The sequence below is a fragment of the Caretta caretta genome, chromosome 1 (genome assembly GCF_965140235.1).
Source record: "Caretta caretta isolate rCarCar2 chromosome 1, rCarCar1.hap1, whole genome shotgun sequence".
NCBI classification, from domain to species: Eukaryota; Metazoa; Chordata; order Testudines; family Cheloniidae; genus Caretta; species Caretta caretta.
Genome location: NC_134206.1, coordinates 290726380 through 290745431, shown reverse-complemented (window position 1 = coordinate 290745431; position 19052 = coordinate 290726380). Strand labels below are relative to the sequence as shown.

General features: G+C 40.5%; 1 protein-coding gene across 2 annotated transcripts in view; it reads left to right on the top strand.

Moving 5' to 3' along the window:
* Positions 1 to 16292, top strand: part of HMGA2 (high mobility group AT-hook 2) — a 166878-nt gene extending 150586 nt beyond the window's left edge. For both annotated transcript variants that reach the window (XM_048835872.2, XM_048835873.2), the window contains one exon: positions 13227 to 16292. In XM_048835872.2, coding sequence (XP_048691829.1) covers positions 13227 to 13286 — 60 coding nt within the window. In that variant the 3' untranslated portion in view covers positions 13287 to 16292. The remainder of the gene's footprint in view (positions 1 to 13226) is intronic.
* The last annotated feature ends 2760 nt before the right edge of the window (positions 16293 to 19052 follow it).

The window sequence follows — 19052 nt, the reverse complement described above, 5'->3', positions numbered from 1 at the left end:
AATAAATCTTTCTTTGTCTTCAAAGAAAAAGTATTTTGTGCATAGGTTTCCATCAGGAGCTTTTTTCTATTAGATTGTAGGATTTAGATATGTTCCATTTAAAAAGAAACGACCATAAAGTTCTTTAGTCAAAAGGAAATAATCACCATCCATTAAGTGAGACAGCCCCAATGTATTTTTAAATCAAACTATCTAATGTAGAAAAAGAAAAGGCTCAGCTCTGTGGTAACATGAATCACTTAGCAGATGGAACTCAAAAAGTTGGTTTCATGTGCCATGATGAAGAGGTCCATACTTTATTGCCTTTTCCACCAGACTGCTCAGAGATATTCAAGAAGTTGAAAAATCTTTAAATGCATGGCTCTAAATCCTTTACGAATTGAACATATTAAGAGGACAAGAAGAGTATGTCATTAAACTATAACTACCCTTTTTGGATTACCAGGTATTTGTAGATTTATTGGCAAAATGGCTTAAATTAGGGATATATTTTTAGCCTGCAGCGTTTCATAATAAAATAGCAACAGAATTTTTTGCAGTAAAAAAAGAGAGGGAAAACAGGGGTTCTTGTTAAAGCCTACACAAAGTTTTCTGATTTTTGTGTTCTTTTGCCTGCACAAGGAGGTGCTCCATGGTTACACAATCCTTAAAGCTTGCAAGGAAACCATTTACATTACCCCATTTCACTCAGGAGTCCTCATTGCCCTGCCTTTCACTGCAGACCCGCTGTTTAGTCTGAAACTGAAAATTAAACCCAGCACTTCGGCTTTCAAAGTTAAATACTCTGCTTTGCTGCCAGCACACAGCCTCACCAGTGTCTGTGTGGTAAGATCAAGGATTAAACTCTTCAGACATTTTAAAAACGATTTTACAAGGCGTTTAGCCTGTAGTGTTTTCTTCTTTCATTGATTTTGTTGGTTTATTTATTTATTTAAGAGCCAAATCATTTAGCTGCATTATACCGCAAGGTCTCACATGAACTTTGTTGAACCAAGGCAGAGGACCCAGCTAGCTTTCTTTCAGAAATACGTTTCTTATTCTGGGAGCTTTTCTGAGCACTCTTGGGGGAAGGTAGAGCCGTATTTGTTAAACTCTTCCTTTCATGAGTGAAAACAAATGAAGAGCAAACCAGTGAGATTTAGAAACAGTAATAATAAAAACAAAGTTCTCCAACTCAACTCTCCCCCCCAAAAGAATGTGCTTGTTATTCCCCTTGTAGCAGCCTTCATTTTCTTTGTGAAGTAGGTTATGTAAATGACCGAGTTGTTCAGTGTTTAAAAGCCTTCATGACTAGCACTCATAAAAATGTCATTGTGCACTTCCACTTTGAAAGGCTCTTTTATCTTACCTTCCTGAAGCCCCTTTCCAATGGATAAGCATGCTTGAGCAGGAAGCTGCAGGTTGGCCTTCCCACATTGCTTGGCCCTAATGAGACAATCTTGGCTACCGTTTTTCAATCTCTTTCTTATTACTTCAAAGCGGCAGCTTTGAGGTCTAAACAAGTTTTAGCACTTGTCAAAACCTTTCAGCTGTGTTTCAAGTGCTAGATATTAATACATATAATATAAATTTGGCTACTCAGAAAAATCACTGTTGCCACTTGTCAGCAAATTATTATAATGCTGTTGTAAGAGGTAATGATCAGGATTTGAATGTCATTGGGCATTCCTTATCAACCTGCAACAAGCAATCACTCTTTTGAGGAATTAAAAGGACAAATCTCTCTCCTCATCTTTTTATGTCTTTTTATAACAGGAGGCCCCCGGATATCTGACTGGTGCCTCTTCTTTCTTATTCTAAACATACACTAAGGATATGCCTACACTGCAATTAAAAACCCGCGGCTGATGTGTGCTAGCTGACTCGAGCTAAGGGGCTGTTTAATTGAGGTGTAGACATTTGGGCTCAGATGTTGCCTGTGCTCTAGGGGGGGAGGGTCTCAGATCTCAGCCTGCAGCATGATATGTCTACACTACAATTAAACAGCCCCTTAGCTCAAGCCCTTAAGCCCAAGTCAGCTGCCATGAGCCAGCTGCGGGTTTTTAATTGCAGTGTAGACATACCCTAAGGAGGCTCTCCCTTCAGTGAGATAGGAGATCATGATGTTAGGCTTGGCTAAGACAGGTCATATGGATTTCAACTCACACCTTTATTCTGGATTGTTGTGTCCCTGTTCTTTCATATTATGGCATCTCACATATATCAAAAACGAAATCATTGCTGTAACACTGACTGTAATTAAACAGGTGGGATGCACAGAAATATATGCTGTTTCATGCATGAGTCCTTGGGAGCTCTTCAGTGGTATTATAGATTATATCATTTCCACCTGCATTGACAGCAACATCTCTCTGGTACTGACAATCTTTACTACCATCAGGAGGAAGAGTTTATACCAAGGCCTATAATTTGTCAGTGTAGTGCACAGGCCTAAATACTAGGAATTACTGACCGCAGAGCTATGTGCTTGTTAATGTATTATTATTAATTGTTATATTTATATTGTTTTTAGCACCTCAAACCCATCCAGGTCATGGCCTCATTATACTGTGTGCTGTGCAAACATGTAGTAAATTATAGTCACTAACTTAAAGGGTTTACAATCTAAAAGACAATTTGTAAAAGCTGTTTCCAAACCTTGGGATTTGCCAGTCTGCCACAAGATTGTATAAGGTCACACTACTGATTCAACCAATATGAATTAGGAATGCCTCCTTACTTTCTTTAATATTTTATTTCACTCCTAGGTGACCTGGTTGTGTCTTTTAGCATGTGAACTCTCCAGGGCAGGGTGTATCTCTTTATCTGAGTTTGTATAGCCCCACCCCCTGGCCCCCAAGATTTCTGCAAGCAGGATTTGTCCCCAGAGTAAATGCTATACAGAATATACGCTTGAACTCTGCTCTGTGCAAAAAGTCCTGTGACCAGTTATAAGAATTGCTCAATTTTGCCAGCTGACATCTTTTACTGTGGTTCTAGTCAGGTGAGTCCATATTTTTAAAGATATTCAGGCATCACTCTGCTCAGTGTTGCAAGGCCTGAGAGACTTAGATGGCTGTCTTATTTTCAAAAGTGACTGAGATACCTAGGAGCCTAAGTCTCATTGACTTTCAGTGATACACAGGCTCCTAAGTGCGTTAAGTCACTTGCAATGCTGAGTGGAGTGATGCCTAAATATCTTTAAAAATATTGGCCTTGGATCCAGATTTTGCCACTCTTACTCACATTTACTAGAGCCTTACTCTGCTATTAAGTAACATCATTGACTTCATTGGGACTATAAGCAGAGTAAGTGTCCCATTCTGAGGTGCAGTGCCGACCAGTCAGGGGCTGTGTCACCACCTGCCCTGCAACCTGGGGTGCCTCACAATGCTTTGGTGCTGTCGCTCCCAACCTGAGCCCCCCACAAACAGCCAACCAGCATGCAGGTCACACCCTGAATGTGTGTGTATAACTGCAGCCTTCCAAGAACATTGACACCAGCAGCTTTGGTTACTACCTGCAGGACAACCCCAACACACTCCCAGTCCCAAATTTTCCCCCAAAACATGTTTTCTGCACTGTTCAGCTCTCTCCTGGACAGTCCAGATATTGGAGGTCTGTTGCCCCTATAAGGGAACAATATCCAACTGTTTGTTACTTTAAATGGAGTTACCCCAGAGCCCCATTTAACCACAACACTGGATCAGTTTTGATTAAAGAATAAAACAAGTTTATTTAACTGCAAAGAGATAGGCTTTAAGTGAGCACAAGTACAAGGCATTAAAGCAGAAATGGTTACAAGAGAAATAAAGATAAAACAGTTCCTAGTGCTCAAACTTAACAAACTAGACTTGGTTCAAGATAAAATTCTTACCAGCAACAGGGTTGACCAACTTTCAGGTCAGGCTCTCTCCCAAAGGCAAATGGCTGCTTCTTAGGTGAAAGAGAAAGTGAGATGGACAGGGAGAGATACCTTGGGGTGTTTTGCCTCTCACTTTTATAGTCCTGTCCCCCTCTGAAATATATTTTCCTGAGGGTTACCCCTCGATAAAGTTCATTCCCACTGTGAGGATGGAGTCATGGAGTCTCATGGTGAAAGAGGTTCCATGCTGTTTGCTAAAATGCAGATCAATCTGTTTCTGCTCCCCTTCATTGCCAAAGAACGCTCACTTGACAGGAGATTGCCAATCTACTTTGATGACATCTGGCTAGAGGCATTGGCTTTTCCTTTGTCTTTTGAGAAATAGGTTTACCCCCTCCCCAGACTTGTCTGGTAAACACATTTCAGACATAATTTCAGCTTGTGTCATAACTTTACATATAATGTTGCTACAGACATTTCACTATGATATTATTGATCAATGAGTTACTGTTTTCAAATGATACCTCAGAAGGCATATTTTGTGCAAAGATTATTAGAATAGAGTGTAGGCTGTGAAAACAGTATGCATTTGGTCAAAGTAAGGTACTACTCAGTGTGAGTAAAAATGGCAGAATCTGGCCCATAACCTTTGCACATGTGCATTAAATTCATATACCAGATTTTATCATCGGCTTTATGCATATGCAACTCTTATTTGTGTATTAACTGAGTATTTATTAGCCCTATTACATTTGCAGGAGGTGCCATTCTTAAATAACTTTACTGTGTTAACTGTTTAAAGTTAGATTTTGCCTGGTCCTTACATGGGTGCCTTTTTTTGCCTCCACTCGCCTTCTGCATCTGTAACAGTAGCAACAGTTTCCAGTGGTTCCTGTTACAATCCTGCTTTGCTCTCCATGGAATTCCAGAGGAGTTAGCAACAGACAATGATCCACAGTTCATAAACTGGTCATTTCTGCAATTCTCTTTGGCATATCAGTTTAAGCACTCCCCATCAGGGCCTTACAATGCACAGTAAGAGAAAGCTGTATAAATAACAAAATCATTTGATTTTTAAAGAAAGCCCTGGCAGATTCAAGGGATCAATACTTAGCATTACTAGAATATTGCCAAAACCTTAGTGCCAACAAGCTTCTTGAGCCAAAGATAATTAACCTTGAAGTAGTGACAAAAGAATTTTACACCAGGAAACTAGAACAGAAGAAATACTATGGCAAAAATGCCAAGCAGTTACTCCCTGTTGCAAGTGGGAGAGAATGTTAGATTCAGCACCGAAGTTTTATGTCATAATTACCCTGTGGGTCAGGCTTGAAAGAGGAACTGAAGACAGCCAAAGGAGACAAAGGAATACACTGACTTGTTGGTCTTGAGAACACCCAAAATGCTAGTGACAGTTCTTACACACTGACAAAAGCAACACATGCTCACTTGGTTATTCACAATGGCAAACATGAGGAGCAGCAAACAAAGACGCCAGGAAGCAGATCCACTTCAGCAGCTGATTAGGACACTGCAGAAGGAAGTGTTTTGAGAACAAGAAGTGGCTGGCCATGTGATCAGAAAGGCGTTGAGGTTCTGATAGGGTATTTAAGGGCAGCTGTACCCTAAGCGCCATCCTAGCTGTTTCTACTTCTAACTTTTATTAAGTAATTGGATTAGTTTGTGGTTGTTATTTTTATTGATATTACAGATTATATGCATTTGATTTTCAAAACAAAAAAAGGGGTGGGTGAGAAGGAAGGGAGATATAACAGCCACTGGAGTCAGGGATATTAGTTCCTGCCACATGATGGGGGGTGTTAACCTGTTGATACCCCAACCTATGTCATGTGGATGTATCTAGGAAATAAAAGTGTAGTCCTTGCCAGAATTCCTGCGTGCCATGCTTTTATAGCAGCACCTTGCAAGAGAGCCAGGCAGAACTGCAGCCCCTGCACTCTGAGAAGTATTAGGAATGCTCGTTCCCACTTCCCTGAGGGCACACAGCATCACTTAGGACCAGGGAGCAGAGGTATGTCCCAGCCTGCCCCTACACATCAGCTGGCTGATCTGGCCAGCCATACAAGGAGACAATAAGATGCAACACAGAAGGTGATGTGGTAGCAGTTTTTCAGCTTCTATGTGCCTAAGACCATCTGAAGAATGTCTCCCAGTGCTCCCATTGGGAGGGTGTAGCTAGACACCACCCCTTACTCTATGTCATAATTAAGTCCATACAGGAGAGGGTTGAGAGACATTTAGTAGTTGTTCTCCCCACTTCCCACCAGTCCCCCTTTAATTGCCTACAACAGCAGCAGTTACAAAGAAAGCAATTTTTCCAGATAAATGCAAAGCTGGATTACAGAACCATCAAGTTAACTCAAACAATGCCTGTCTCTTACAGCTAAGACAACTGCATTAAAAGTGTTAAGGTTACAAAATCAAGCACTCAGAAGTTAAGAACTGCCCGAATTAAGGATACAGAGGCAACCTGAAAGTTTTGCTTTTCAGTTGATTGCTTAGCTGATTGCACCCTTTCCATGATCTGTGGTTTTGTTCTTGATTTTGTGGCATGTCCGTCGGTACAGGACCATTTATGTGTGGATTTAGCACTGGTGTTGCGTGATCAGGATCTCTAATGCGCACCCAGTGACTGCCCCTTCATGCTTGAGGTTATGTGTGTCTCTGTTGAGTTTGGTCAGAGTTCATCTGGACCCACAAAGCCTTTCATTCCAGGACCCAGTTCCTCCTAAATGTGGGGACTGTTTCCCTGCTCCATCACACAGTATCCTTCCCTTTGTTTTGAAGCTTTGTCTCAGTGCCTGGTCCTATTGCATGCAGCAACACCAGATACAAGTCAGTAGGTCTGTGTAAAATACATTATCCTTTCATGAAGGCACTGCATAAGACTGTGATGTCTTCTTCTCTAGAGGCTCAGTCCTGCAAGGAACTGAACAAAGTACTTAGGCACGTGCTTCGCTTTAAACATGGGAATAGTCCCACTGACTTCAGTGAGTTCCCTGAATACTTTATAACAGCAAAGGTTTGCACATGTAGGAGAGGCAACCCTAGCAGGGTTGCAAACAGGTTTCAGAAGATTCTGACCACCTCTCCTTTTCTATGGCTAGACAGGAGAGGGCTGGGAGGTTACTTTTTCTATGGTAACATAAAGCCATAGCATAGGAAAGGTTGAGAATCACTGACAACATTCTGATAAACTTAACCATTTCTGCCAGCTTCAACACCGGGAAGTGTCACCCAATCCTAGTATATAGTACACGTGCCCTCCTTTCAAATTTCTGTTTAAAGTGCTCTTCTTCCATGGAACCCATAACCACTAATCCACTCTGTAAAAGTGCTATCTCCACAAAAAAGATTATTTATTACTTTACTTCCTCTGGATCTCCCAGTTCAGGGCAACTTTACCTGTATTCCCCTCTGTGGTCTGTCGAGGGCACCCACTCTAGTCTCCTGGCTCCTCAGCCCTCACTTCTCTTGGGCAGAGACATGTATCTCTCTGCCTCCTGACCAGGGTTTTTCCAGGCAGCACAGTTCCCTGCCTACACTGTACTATCCCCAACACACCAGACTGCGTAAAGAGGCCTCTGTCTGTGCTTTGCTTTCTCTTCAAAAGCTATGAACAGCTGTAATTGCCACCAGTCACAAGTTACCACTCAGCTCTTTCTAAGCAAGCACATTTATTCTTAAGGTGAATGCATTACATAATAAACAATGAAAGTTCCTATACGTAGGCTAAAAGCTTACCAGAATATTGTGGAACTTTTCCCAGGAAGGATGGTGGCCCCACTTGGACAGAAGTTCCTGTCTGTTTGCTGGATCAGAAGGAAGACCCTGAGTCAGTTTAAACTCAGGCTATTTATCCAGAAGTCCTTTCTTTGTCTGTTGGTCTCTGGAGAATCCAGTTTGAACCGGTATATGCAAATCTCTCCAGACAATGGTACTGCTCTGCAGGAGTTACAGCCTGAGGGAATTAGCCCCCACTGTTCTTAGTTCCTGGAGGAGCTATGGTCACCCTTCCCCCTGGAGTTACATATAATCCCTGGCCCACAATGATACACAAGCTTAAGGCAGTAAGATCTCCCAAAGATATTGCAGGAAATTGCCATATCTGTCACATCTAATTTTTGTTCTCTCTCTGTTTAGGTGGTAAGCACTCCAAATCAGCAAGTATATCATCTTCTGTGTTTTGTACAATACCAAACAGCAGTAAATAATAACTACTGTCTAGGTTACTTACAAATATCTTTCTTCTACTGTCACTTCTAAACTAAGTGTTCTGGTCTTAGTGTTTGCATAGAAAGAATTCAACCAGGCTTCACACAAAACAGTTGTCAGTCTGCAAGTCAATATTCCACTCCCCTTAGCAGAGTAAAAACTTTTTCAGTTCTGCTTTTCTTCTTGAAAAGCTCTTCTTCCAAACCAAAATGATCCACAGCATTGCCAACCTCAAACATTAAAAAATCATGAATCAAGTCCCAAAATTATGAGATTGTCTTAACATTATGAGATTTTTAGAAAGAAAGAAAGAAAGAAAGAAAGAAAGAAAGAAAGAAAGAAAGAAAGAAAGAAAGAAAGAAAGAAAGAAAAAGATGTCCTTTTTACTTGATTTCTGGGGTTTCAGCTTTAGGGTGCCCTTGGGTCACATTTTCAAACCTTTTACCACAATCATGAGGACTAGAATCTTTCTTAAAAAAAATAGCTAAGATTTTTGTGCAATCTCTTGCTGGAACTTTAAGAAAACCATTAAATATCGCAAGACTTGTGATACCGTTAAAAGAGATGGCAACACTGGCACTAAAACATACCCTTTGGCAATGAAGTTGTCTCTTCAGCTCTCCATCGCTGGCTGTGAAACACTTCCTTCCACAAACACCTTCTCCAGAGGCTGCTGCCAGTAACCCCCACTCCTCCTTTCTGATAGGGTGGTCAGAAGTCCACCTGCTCTCAAAAAGAACTAGTTAAAGTTGCAGTATTCTCCCAACTAGCCAATCATAAAATGATGCAAGTGGTCACATAGCTGTACTCCTGAGGGAATTCTGCACCACTGCGCAATGCAGACCCAGCATCGTGCTGTTTCTCCCTCTGGATCCCTGGGTTCTGAGGGATAGGAAAGTGGGTGTCTGGGCTCGGGGGCGGCCATGGCTGGGCTCTGGGAGGGGAGGGGGTGTGGATATCTGGGCTGTGGGGGCCCCGTGGCTGGGCTCAGAGGGGAGAGGGGTGCAGATATCTGGGCAAGGCTGAGCCTCACAGCTATGCTCTGTGGTGGGAAGGGTTTCGGGTGTCTTGGCTGGGGAGGCACCATTGGGCTCGGGCGGGGGAAGGGGTGTGGTATCTGGGCTCTGGGCGCCCCGCGGCTGGGCTCTGAGTTGTAGGGGGTGGGTGTCTGCGCTAGGGAGGGCCCTGCAGCTGGGCTCTGGTGGGGAGGGGATGTGGATATCTGGGCTAGGGGGGAGCTACAGTTGGGCTCTGTGGGGGAGGAGTTGTGGGTGTCTGGCCCCCCTGGCTGGGCTCTAGAGGGGAGGGGACAGCAAACAGGAACTGGGTTGTCATAGGGGTTTCTTTAACTCTCTCCTCCTGGTGGAATTTGTGTGTGTGTCTGTATTGTTACAGACATACTTGCTGACAGGTATTTTGAAATAAATTACCAAAATAATTGAAAATGGCATGATTATGTAGTGTTATTTTGACAAATAAAAGGTGCAGAATTTTTGCAGAACTTTAAAATATTGTGCACAGAATTTTTAATTTTTTGGCACAGAATTCCCCCAGGAGTAGTAGCTTAACTGTTGGGTATGTGAAATGGATTTCTAGAAAGTTCAGGCAACTCACTTCTGCCCTCTACATAGCCTTAAAAATCATTGGCGGTTTCCAGGCTGCTCCTCATACCATTACTAATTAAATGCCAAAGCTAATACAACTTCAAAGTCAGTAGAAAGCAGCATTTAAAAAAACACACCTATGTGTGTTATGTTAAGTAAAGAAAACAGAATCCAAGGTCACCATTTTCAGCTGAATAGTCACTGACGGCTTTGAGCAAAGCGGTTGCTCGTCATGATCTTGATGAGCCTCTGAATTTGCAAAGCGTCAAAGCAATATGTTTTAAAACAGCTTCTCCCACTTCTAGAATTGCCAGCACAAAGATGGCTTCAGATACTGATTTTCCTCTAGCCTGAACTGTTACAACTGCCCCCTATGTCATTCTGCCAGATGGGGAGGATGAGTGGGGAAAACACATCATGTATTTATGAATTTAATGAAGGGTTTAAAAGGTTGGTTCAGTACTGGAATATTCTGAATCTTGGTGAGGGGGGAGTAAAATTCACCTCCACACTTGCGGTTCTGTGACAACTTTCATTGCAGTAATCTAAACACCTCCCCTGTCATGACTGTAAAGGAGTCGTTGCGAGGAAGAAAATTGTGTATCTGCATGCTCGCTTAGTGCCTTTCTGGAATTTAAATACTAATTGAAAAGACAAGGTCAGAGGGCAGCTGACACTTGACTTTGCTCTCTTTCGTCTGGCCATGGCTTTGATCATGCTACATCTTTCTTTGTGCCTGGTACTCCAGAGAGTAACCCAGGGTCATGGCCTGTTTGCTAGTCAAGAGGTATAAACCTACTGGCTTAAATATTTGAGGCCCATGGTTTAGCAGGGAGGGGGGCTTTTGCTTCATGCTTTCCACATTTCCCACATAACCCAAAGCAGACTAAACAAAACCAGTGTGAAATCTCATGGCTTGATGCTGCTATGGTTATATTTTTTAAGCTGTCATCCATTCATTTGTACTTGTGTTTATTCCCTGGATTTACAGCTTTTTTCAGCCTTTTTTTTTCTTTTTCTTTTTTTTTTTTTTTGGATGTTTGAAACCTTTTGAAAAGGGATTGCAGTAAGCAGTGGCCTATGATTAAAGCCCAGTGTTTTTTTTCTCGATGCTGCTCTTGTGCAGCACTGTCACACATGGTAGCATTTAGGAGCCCTTCACAGCTGAGGTGTTTCAAACACTAATGAATGGAAGTTTGGTCATATAATGCAGACGAGCTCTAAGGCATGCTTTACTGAATGGTGTACTGTAGTGGCCTGGGAAAGGAAGAGAGTTATAAATTGTGTCAGTTAGCCACCCAGACAAAATGAAGCCATGTGGAAAATCAAATCTATTAAAGTATGAAGACTGTTATAAGCTGTTTTAAGCTGGTCATTCTTAAAAGGTCTCACTTTGCTGTAGGGGTAAATGTTTACCTATTCTTCCTAGATCTTTTTCACATGCTGTCTTAGGAGATGATGTGCAGCATTTGATAAAAATCAACTTCACACTAACAGCCCTTTTACCAGAAATGTTTATTGTCTGCAGTTTACCAACCATGTCTGGAAAGGTATTGCACATTTATTAAATAAGCAGTGTGAAGAGGATTGTACGACAGAGCTGGGCCTGCTGAAGGAAAACGTCAAGGCCAGAGGGATGGGGAGAGGAGAGCAGCTGTTGTTAAGGGAGGGACCTGCAAGGATATATGTCAAATTTACTTTTTGTGGCTAACCCACCTTTCAGACACTGCATCTCACCACAGAGTTGTTTTTACATGTATTTTAGTGTTCAGACTCAGTGGTTCAACAGAACTTGGTTAAACTTCTGAACAACAGTTGAGAAACATCCACTCAAACAAATTCTCTTCTTAATCTTTGAAAGAAGTCAGGCTAAAGAAAAGAAATTCCACCTAGTGCTTCAGGGTTGAAGTTGCTGCCTTAAGCCGAGATATTTTCCTATTTTCCTTCATTTTGTTGTCTGAGGACATCAGAACTAAAAGAGCGTTCTGGTGTTAATGAAGATGCTGCTCTCCTCTTTGCTAGTTTAAACACATGAGTAAGGTTGCATCTAGTTAATGTACCTCTGGCATGAGAAATGTCGAGATCAAAGTCACTCCAGTGTCAAACCCAAAACAACAAGATAATTACTGTTGTACTCAAAGCCTCCTCCAATTCCTAGCTATTTATTTAGTCTCACCTCTGTTAAGTCAACATAAAAGCAGCATAGGTCCCAAAGTATTAAAAGTGGGCAGACTGAAAGACAACTGAAAATGAATTGATGTGGTCAGCCAGGTCAGTACCTTTTCCAAGAGGGTTGAGGTCCCCAAGTTCTTGGTTTCTTTCTGAACTCCATCTGGTGGTAAGAGGTCAGATCCACAGTCTGGTCAGGCATAGCTGGACATTGGAGGAGAATATTTCCTTCCAATTTACAAAATTACTGAAGATAGTTAAGTCCCAAGCAGACTGTGAAGAGCTACAAAAGGATCTCTCAAAACTGGGTGACTGGGCAACAAAATGACAGATGAAATTTAATGTTGATAAATGCAAAGTAATGCACATTGGAAAGCATAATCCCAACTATACATATAAAATGAAGGGGTCTAAATTAGCTGTTACCACTCAAGAAAGAGATCTTGGACTCATTGTGAATAGTTTTCTGAAAACATCCACTCAATGTGCAGCGGCAGTCAAAAAAGCAAACAGAATGCTGGGAATAATTAAGAAAGGGATAGATAATAAGACAGAAAATATCATGTTGCCTCTATATAAATCCCTGGTACGCCCACATCTTGAATACTGTGTGCAGATGTGGTTGCCCCATCTCAAAAAAGATATATTGGAATTGGAAAAGGTTCAGAAAAGGGCAACAAAAAATGATGAGGGGTATGGAACGGCTTCCATATGGGGAAAGATTAATAAGACTGGGACTTTTCAGCTTGGAAAAGAGATGGTTAAGGGGAGATATGATTGAGGTCTATAAAATCATGACCGGTGTAGAGAAAGTAGATAAGGAACTGTTGTTTACTATTTCTCATAACACAAGAACTAGGGGTCACCAAATGAAATTAATAGGCAGCAGGTTTAAAACAAACAAAAGGAAGTATTTCTTCACACAACACACAGTCAACCTGTGGAACTCCTTGCTAGAGGATGTTGTGAAAGCTAAGACCATAACAGGGTTCAAAAAAGAACTAGATAAATTCATGGAGGATAGGTTCATCAATGGCTATTAGCCAGGATGGGCAGGAATGGTGTGCCAGAAGCTGGGAATGAGAAACAGGGGATGGATCACTTGATGATTACCTTTTCTGTTCATTCCCTCTGGGGCACCTGGCACTGGCCACTGTCGCAAGACAGGATACTGGGCTAGATGGACCTTTGGTCTGACCCAGTAGGGCCTGTCTTATGTTCTGATTTACATGGGTATGGAGGTATCATGGAGGAGGACTCTTGAAATAATGTAAAAGTTATAAAGAGTGTTCATTCACTCAGTGGCAACCATGTCTGCCTTTGTAACTGAAAGGCACAGACACAATGGTAATTATTTATTTTTTGTATTCCAGGAAGAGACTGAAGAAACTGAAGAGACGTCCTCACAAGAATCTGCAGAGGAAGAAGACTAAGAGACCACACCATTCGATTTCTACCTCATCAGCAGTTGGGTCTTTTGAAGGGAGAAGACGCTGCCTTGACCACTTATTTTCTATGCCATGGTCTTTCCACTTATGCCTTGGGGAGGGGGGGGAAATCACATAACCTTAAAAAAGACTATATTAATCACCTTCTTTGTAATCCCTTCACAGTCCCATGTTTAGTGAAAAACTGCTGTAACACAAAGGGGACACAGATTACCGATGCAACTTTTAATTATTGTTTTCTTTTTTCTTAACCTACTAATAGTTTGTTTGAGCTGCTAAGTAAGGGTGACTGGGTCAGGAAAGCTTTGAATAAGATTTAAGTCATTCACTGCACTGCATATAAACAAGAGACTTGTAACATAATTAAAACGGGCATTTAAATAGGAAAGGCTTGGTGTGTAACACCATTGGCCTTACAACACGTCCAAGAACCCACTCCCTAGCTTAGTAAACTCCCTGTTTAGAACACCAAAGATAAGGGATAGATACTACTCTTTTTTTTGTAACCTTCTTGTAGATTTGTACTTGATTTTTTTTTAAACTTACTGTTATTTCAGGAAGAATTGGGAGCTGATTTTTCACTTAATTCAGCCGATAATCAAAAGAAAGGAAAAATAGGTACTTTCATTTTGCAAAAGGGAAGAAAGACAAAGATACGTTGTATACTTTACAGATACAAACATATCAGCAGAAGTAGTAATAAACAAAACTCACAGCACTCATCTTCAGGAAACTAGAAATTCAGGTAGACTCAGCTTCCTGCAGAGCCAGACACGTTTTACAGAACTAGAGGTGACTAACACCAAAACACTCTCAAGCCATATAAAGACATAGGTTTATCAATTACAGTGGTTTTGGAGGAAAAAATCAGGAAAAGGTACCCCAGAACGAATCAGGAACTTACCTGAACCAAGAAAAAAATGGTTTGTGTGACCTCACCTAATTTCACCCCTCATGTATCAATATTTCAAAGGGAATGAATCTCTTCTCATTACTCACCAGTTTTGATGTAAGAATCAACACCATGTACCTCAAGTGAGCTTGTGTATTACTTTAAACAATATACGTTGACATAGGATGGTTCACTGGGCAGTTTTACTCCAGTGACATTTCTCCATCTTTTTCACTCAAAGCAGCACTTTTAGCAACAGATGCAATATTACCCCACTATTCAATACTACCTCTGATTTTTACAATTAACTCAACAGCCTGATAAATACATGCTGCTATACACATACAATGCAGGAAATTATTTTTGGGTAAATAATCATGAATATCTGTATTTTCTCCTTATTTTTTCTTCAACACTTAATGACGCAATATTTTCAATGTGTTTCAGCATGACTATGTATTTTTCTTTTTTTAATGTACTTATTCCTATTCTCTGCTAGATTTCTGTGTAATGTACTGTTAACTTGAATATATTTTTGTACTGAATTACTCATAGGTTTGTAAGGATAATTTTCAATGACACTACATGACATAGAAAAAATTAGTTGTAATGTTTAAATATTACTGTCCAAGTTTGTACCTCAAATGAATTGTTTAAAGAAATGGACTAATCGATTGACAAAGACCTACCTCCAGACTTTAAATGGAATGAACTTGTTACTTTCAGCAATAGTTTGAGATGTTTGAAACAGTTAGGACTGCAACTAATCCCTAATTCAAAACTATTTTTTGTAAAAGAACTTTGCTGGAAATGAACACATTTTAAATTACTTTCATATTAAAAACAAAAAACAAAAAAAAACCTTCAAAGAAACTTGAAGCTTTGTAGGTGGGAAGCAACAAGCTCAGCTTTTGCATAATGCAATCACAAATATGTGTGTTTTTTTAAAAACAAATTAGTAGATTGTAAGAAAATACTTGACAAGTATTTTCATGTATTTTACACAAATGTGATTTTTGTAATATGTTTCAAACCTGATTTATTTTAAATGCTTCTTATGTAGAGTTTTTTTATTCCTTTCTTTCTCTCGCTCTCTCTCTATCCTAGTCAGTATATCTGCTTTGTGACATTGTAATATTAACTGGGCCGGGGGTAGTTTCTCAGGAAGGCTTCTATCGGTATGGCTTTAGTACTGAGCCAAATGCACCTAAAGATAACTACTTACTGGATTCTTCAGTGATACAGTGATATCAAGAAACAAGGATCTCCTCAAAAGACTGCAGAGGGCTCATTCTCAGGGATTGCTGAGAAAGAGCTGATCAGAGTAGTAAAACTAGACATGTTAATGTTAACTAAACAAGGGATAATCATATCCATTCTGCAGCTCATTAAAGACTGCAGCCATTGCCCATTGAAGTCAATGGAAGGACTCCAGTTGACTTCAAAGGATGCTGGATCAGGTCCTAACAATTTCATGTTCAGCAAATGCATTTTGTTTTTTTTAAAAACACAGTGTTCAACAGATGAAACAGAAGTAGTTGATGCATGTGGATCTAGCTCCGAGGGACTTACAGCTCTGATGAAGTTCATCTTATATTGTCTATATATTGTAGTACAATCAAAATACATTACTACCTCTTAGGGCCTACTATACCTCATTTTTCAGACTGAAAACTGCTTGTGGCCATTGAAACAGTGAGAACATCATAAAATTTTTTATATATATAGTTTATTTTTATGGGAGATAAATTTTATAGGACTGTTCTTTGCTGTCATTGGTCACTAGTAAATAAAACTGGACATTAAACTTTTCTACCATTTCTTCAAGATAGGTATGTTTGCAGTTTCAAGATGTTTAACTGCAGTTTACTGTTTTCCTGTTCCTTTTTTGCTTTGTTCTTCATGTAGAGTTGCTGCCTATGATTGTACTTTGAATCGCTTGCTTGTTGAAAATGGTCCTTTAATGGATTATCACAGTCTGTTTGGCACAATAAACATAATAGCCTCTGTGATCCCCAAGTTGTTTGATTCTTAGACTTTTGTCACAGCTCCATGAAATGGGTAATAAAGTTTGGTCACACTGGGCCAAATTTGTAAAAGTTTGTATGCAAGTCATTTTTGTGTGAGAACCATGAATAATGTACAGATATCTTTGTGCTTGAGTTAAAGGGGAGTTGTTTTTAAAGACACAGGGTTAGTTTGGAAGATTGTGGTATATGCCCACACATGGTATATGCCCCAAATGTTTGCAAGTGTACCTCACTCTTGTACTGTGATTGTTCTAATCTTATTAGTCCATATATTTAGTTATGCATATTCTCTGTATTAGTTTATTTCCAAGCTACTTTTTTCAACATATCTAATCTATAACCATTATTTTTTTTAGTGTTTTGTGGCATGTACTTTTTGAACTTGGTTATTTTGTAAGGCAAATAACCTAGAACATAATCCCAACACAAGTACTGAGAAGTAATATACGTAACTTCAGTTCTGAAGCAGAGATCTGAGCAATTTCATTCATTGCATTTTCTGTCCCCTTTTGCTCCAATCTTGTTCCTTGCTCAGCAGTGTTACAGGACCATTCCATTTCACATTTCAGTCTTCCCGGTGGTCTTCTTCCCTCTGATTGCCATCACTCAACTCTTCCTGTTATTTTATCGGATCTTATGCTCCAGCTGTAACCCACCCACCTAGTGGATCGGCCAGCTCACTGAACTTCTGTAACTGTGCTTAACTCCCCATATCTTCTTATTAGTCATTCCTCTAGATAACCTCACTCCCACTTGTCTTCTTGAGATATCTTCCAATAAATCTATCCATGATGCACTTCCCAATGGTACTGCTCATGTTTAAAACATGCACAAGTATTTGCAGGATCAAGACCCACGTTTCTGCTCTGTCCAGCACAACAGTAACAAAGGTTATGATAAGCTTTCACCTCTGTCACTAAACTCACATCAGTTCATTTTCTCACATCAGTTTTGGGGAGTTTTCTAAAGCTGTTGCTGCAGGAACTTGGCTAGTATTCCTTTTACAGTGGTTTCACTGCCCATGTATGCAACAGTGCCTAATGCATGGTTTCTTACACCTCCCTCTGAACATATGGTGCTGGCCGCTGTTGGAGACAGGATACCGGACTAGATGGACCATGGATCTGATCCAGTGTGGCAATTCCTGTGATCTGATGCCCAGAAGACAGGATGCAGCCTTGTCAGACGCCATTCTTTACCCGACACCATAATGAAGTATCATTTCCATCCTTCACACCTTTGCATTCTTTCACATTGTTTTTCTGTTAATTTCCCCCATCTCACTAGGGACACAGCTGCTCAGAATCTCCCATAGTCTTCCTTTCTCCATTTATTTTTAAAACCCAAGAAATATTAGTCTGGGTGCCATATTTTTCTTTGAATTGGAAACTATTGTGACCTGTAGCATTATCACTCTCATTATCATTATCACAACACACTTGTGTGTGTGTGTAAGAGAGAGAGCGAGAGAGAGAGGAAATACTTTGGCTGCCATACTTTAAAAACAAATTTATTTTTGTACATTTGCACTCCACTCTCCTTTTCATGTACTGGCATGATTCACACTTTTCTTCATTCCAGAGGGGCTCTCCCATTCTGCTATGTTCCCTACTAACACTCTATACAGAAGCTACTTCACCTTAGTCCTTGATTTCCCCATGTATAGTAATCGCTACAGTTGATTTATTGTGTCTTCCCTATGGACTGCCTGGTCCAGTCATATGTTGTACTAAACCATTACCCTTATGTTGCATTTGTTCTCCCTCTGTTTTCCATCATTACTACAGAGCTTTTCTGCCAATTAGCTTGCCAGTACCTTTCTTGCTAATTCACTGCAATGCAGTGAACAAGGTTTCAGAATCATTCCTTGCATCACCTCTTCCATTCTAATTACCTTTTCCCCACAACTGGGGATCTCTTTCCTACCTCCCTTTAGTATTTCCTTTGGTTCACCTGCTACAGACACTCATTCCTTCAATCTTTGTTTGCAGATGCTCCAATATTCAAAGTGAACAGTCTTGCGGTTAGTACAATCTGAAAATACATGAAGTAAATAATTATTAGCAATTAAGATACTAGACCAGTGGTATCTCTGATAAGGAAATCCGTTGACCATTTGTGTTCCAAATAATAGGACTGCATCAGCGCTAACAGTAAAGAGTTGCCTCCATAATCTATTCTAGTTATAGATATAGCAGACAATCTTACTGTTCTCATCTACTCAGTAGCAAAAGGGGAAATTACAAGATTAAACAATTAGAGGTATAGACCTAAATCTTCAAAAATGGGCCTGATAATGCAGGCATAATTAATGACAACAAAAAAGTCAGAGCTGTCATATAAAGTAATAGACTTACAGTCAGCAACATAGAGACTAACCAATTTATTTGAGCATGAGCTTTCGTGAGCTACAGCTCACTTCATCAGATGTATACCGTGGAAACTGCAGCAGACTTTATATACACACAGAGATCATGAAACAATACCTCCTCCCACCCCACTGTCCTGCTGGTAATAGCTTATCTAAAGTGATCAACAGGTGGGCCATTTCCAGCACAAATCCAGGTTTTCTCACCCTCCACCCCCCCACACAAATTCACTCTCCTGCTGGTGCTAGCCCATCCAAAGTGACAACTCTTTACATAATCAAGTCGGGCTATTTCCTGCATAGATCCAGGTTTTCTCACATCCCTCCCACCCCCATACACACACAAACTCACTCTCCTGCTGGTAATAGCTCATCCAAACTGACCACTCTCCAAGTTTAAATCCAAGTTAAACCAGAACATCTGGGGGGGGGGGTAGGAATACAGACTAACACAGCTGTTC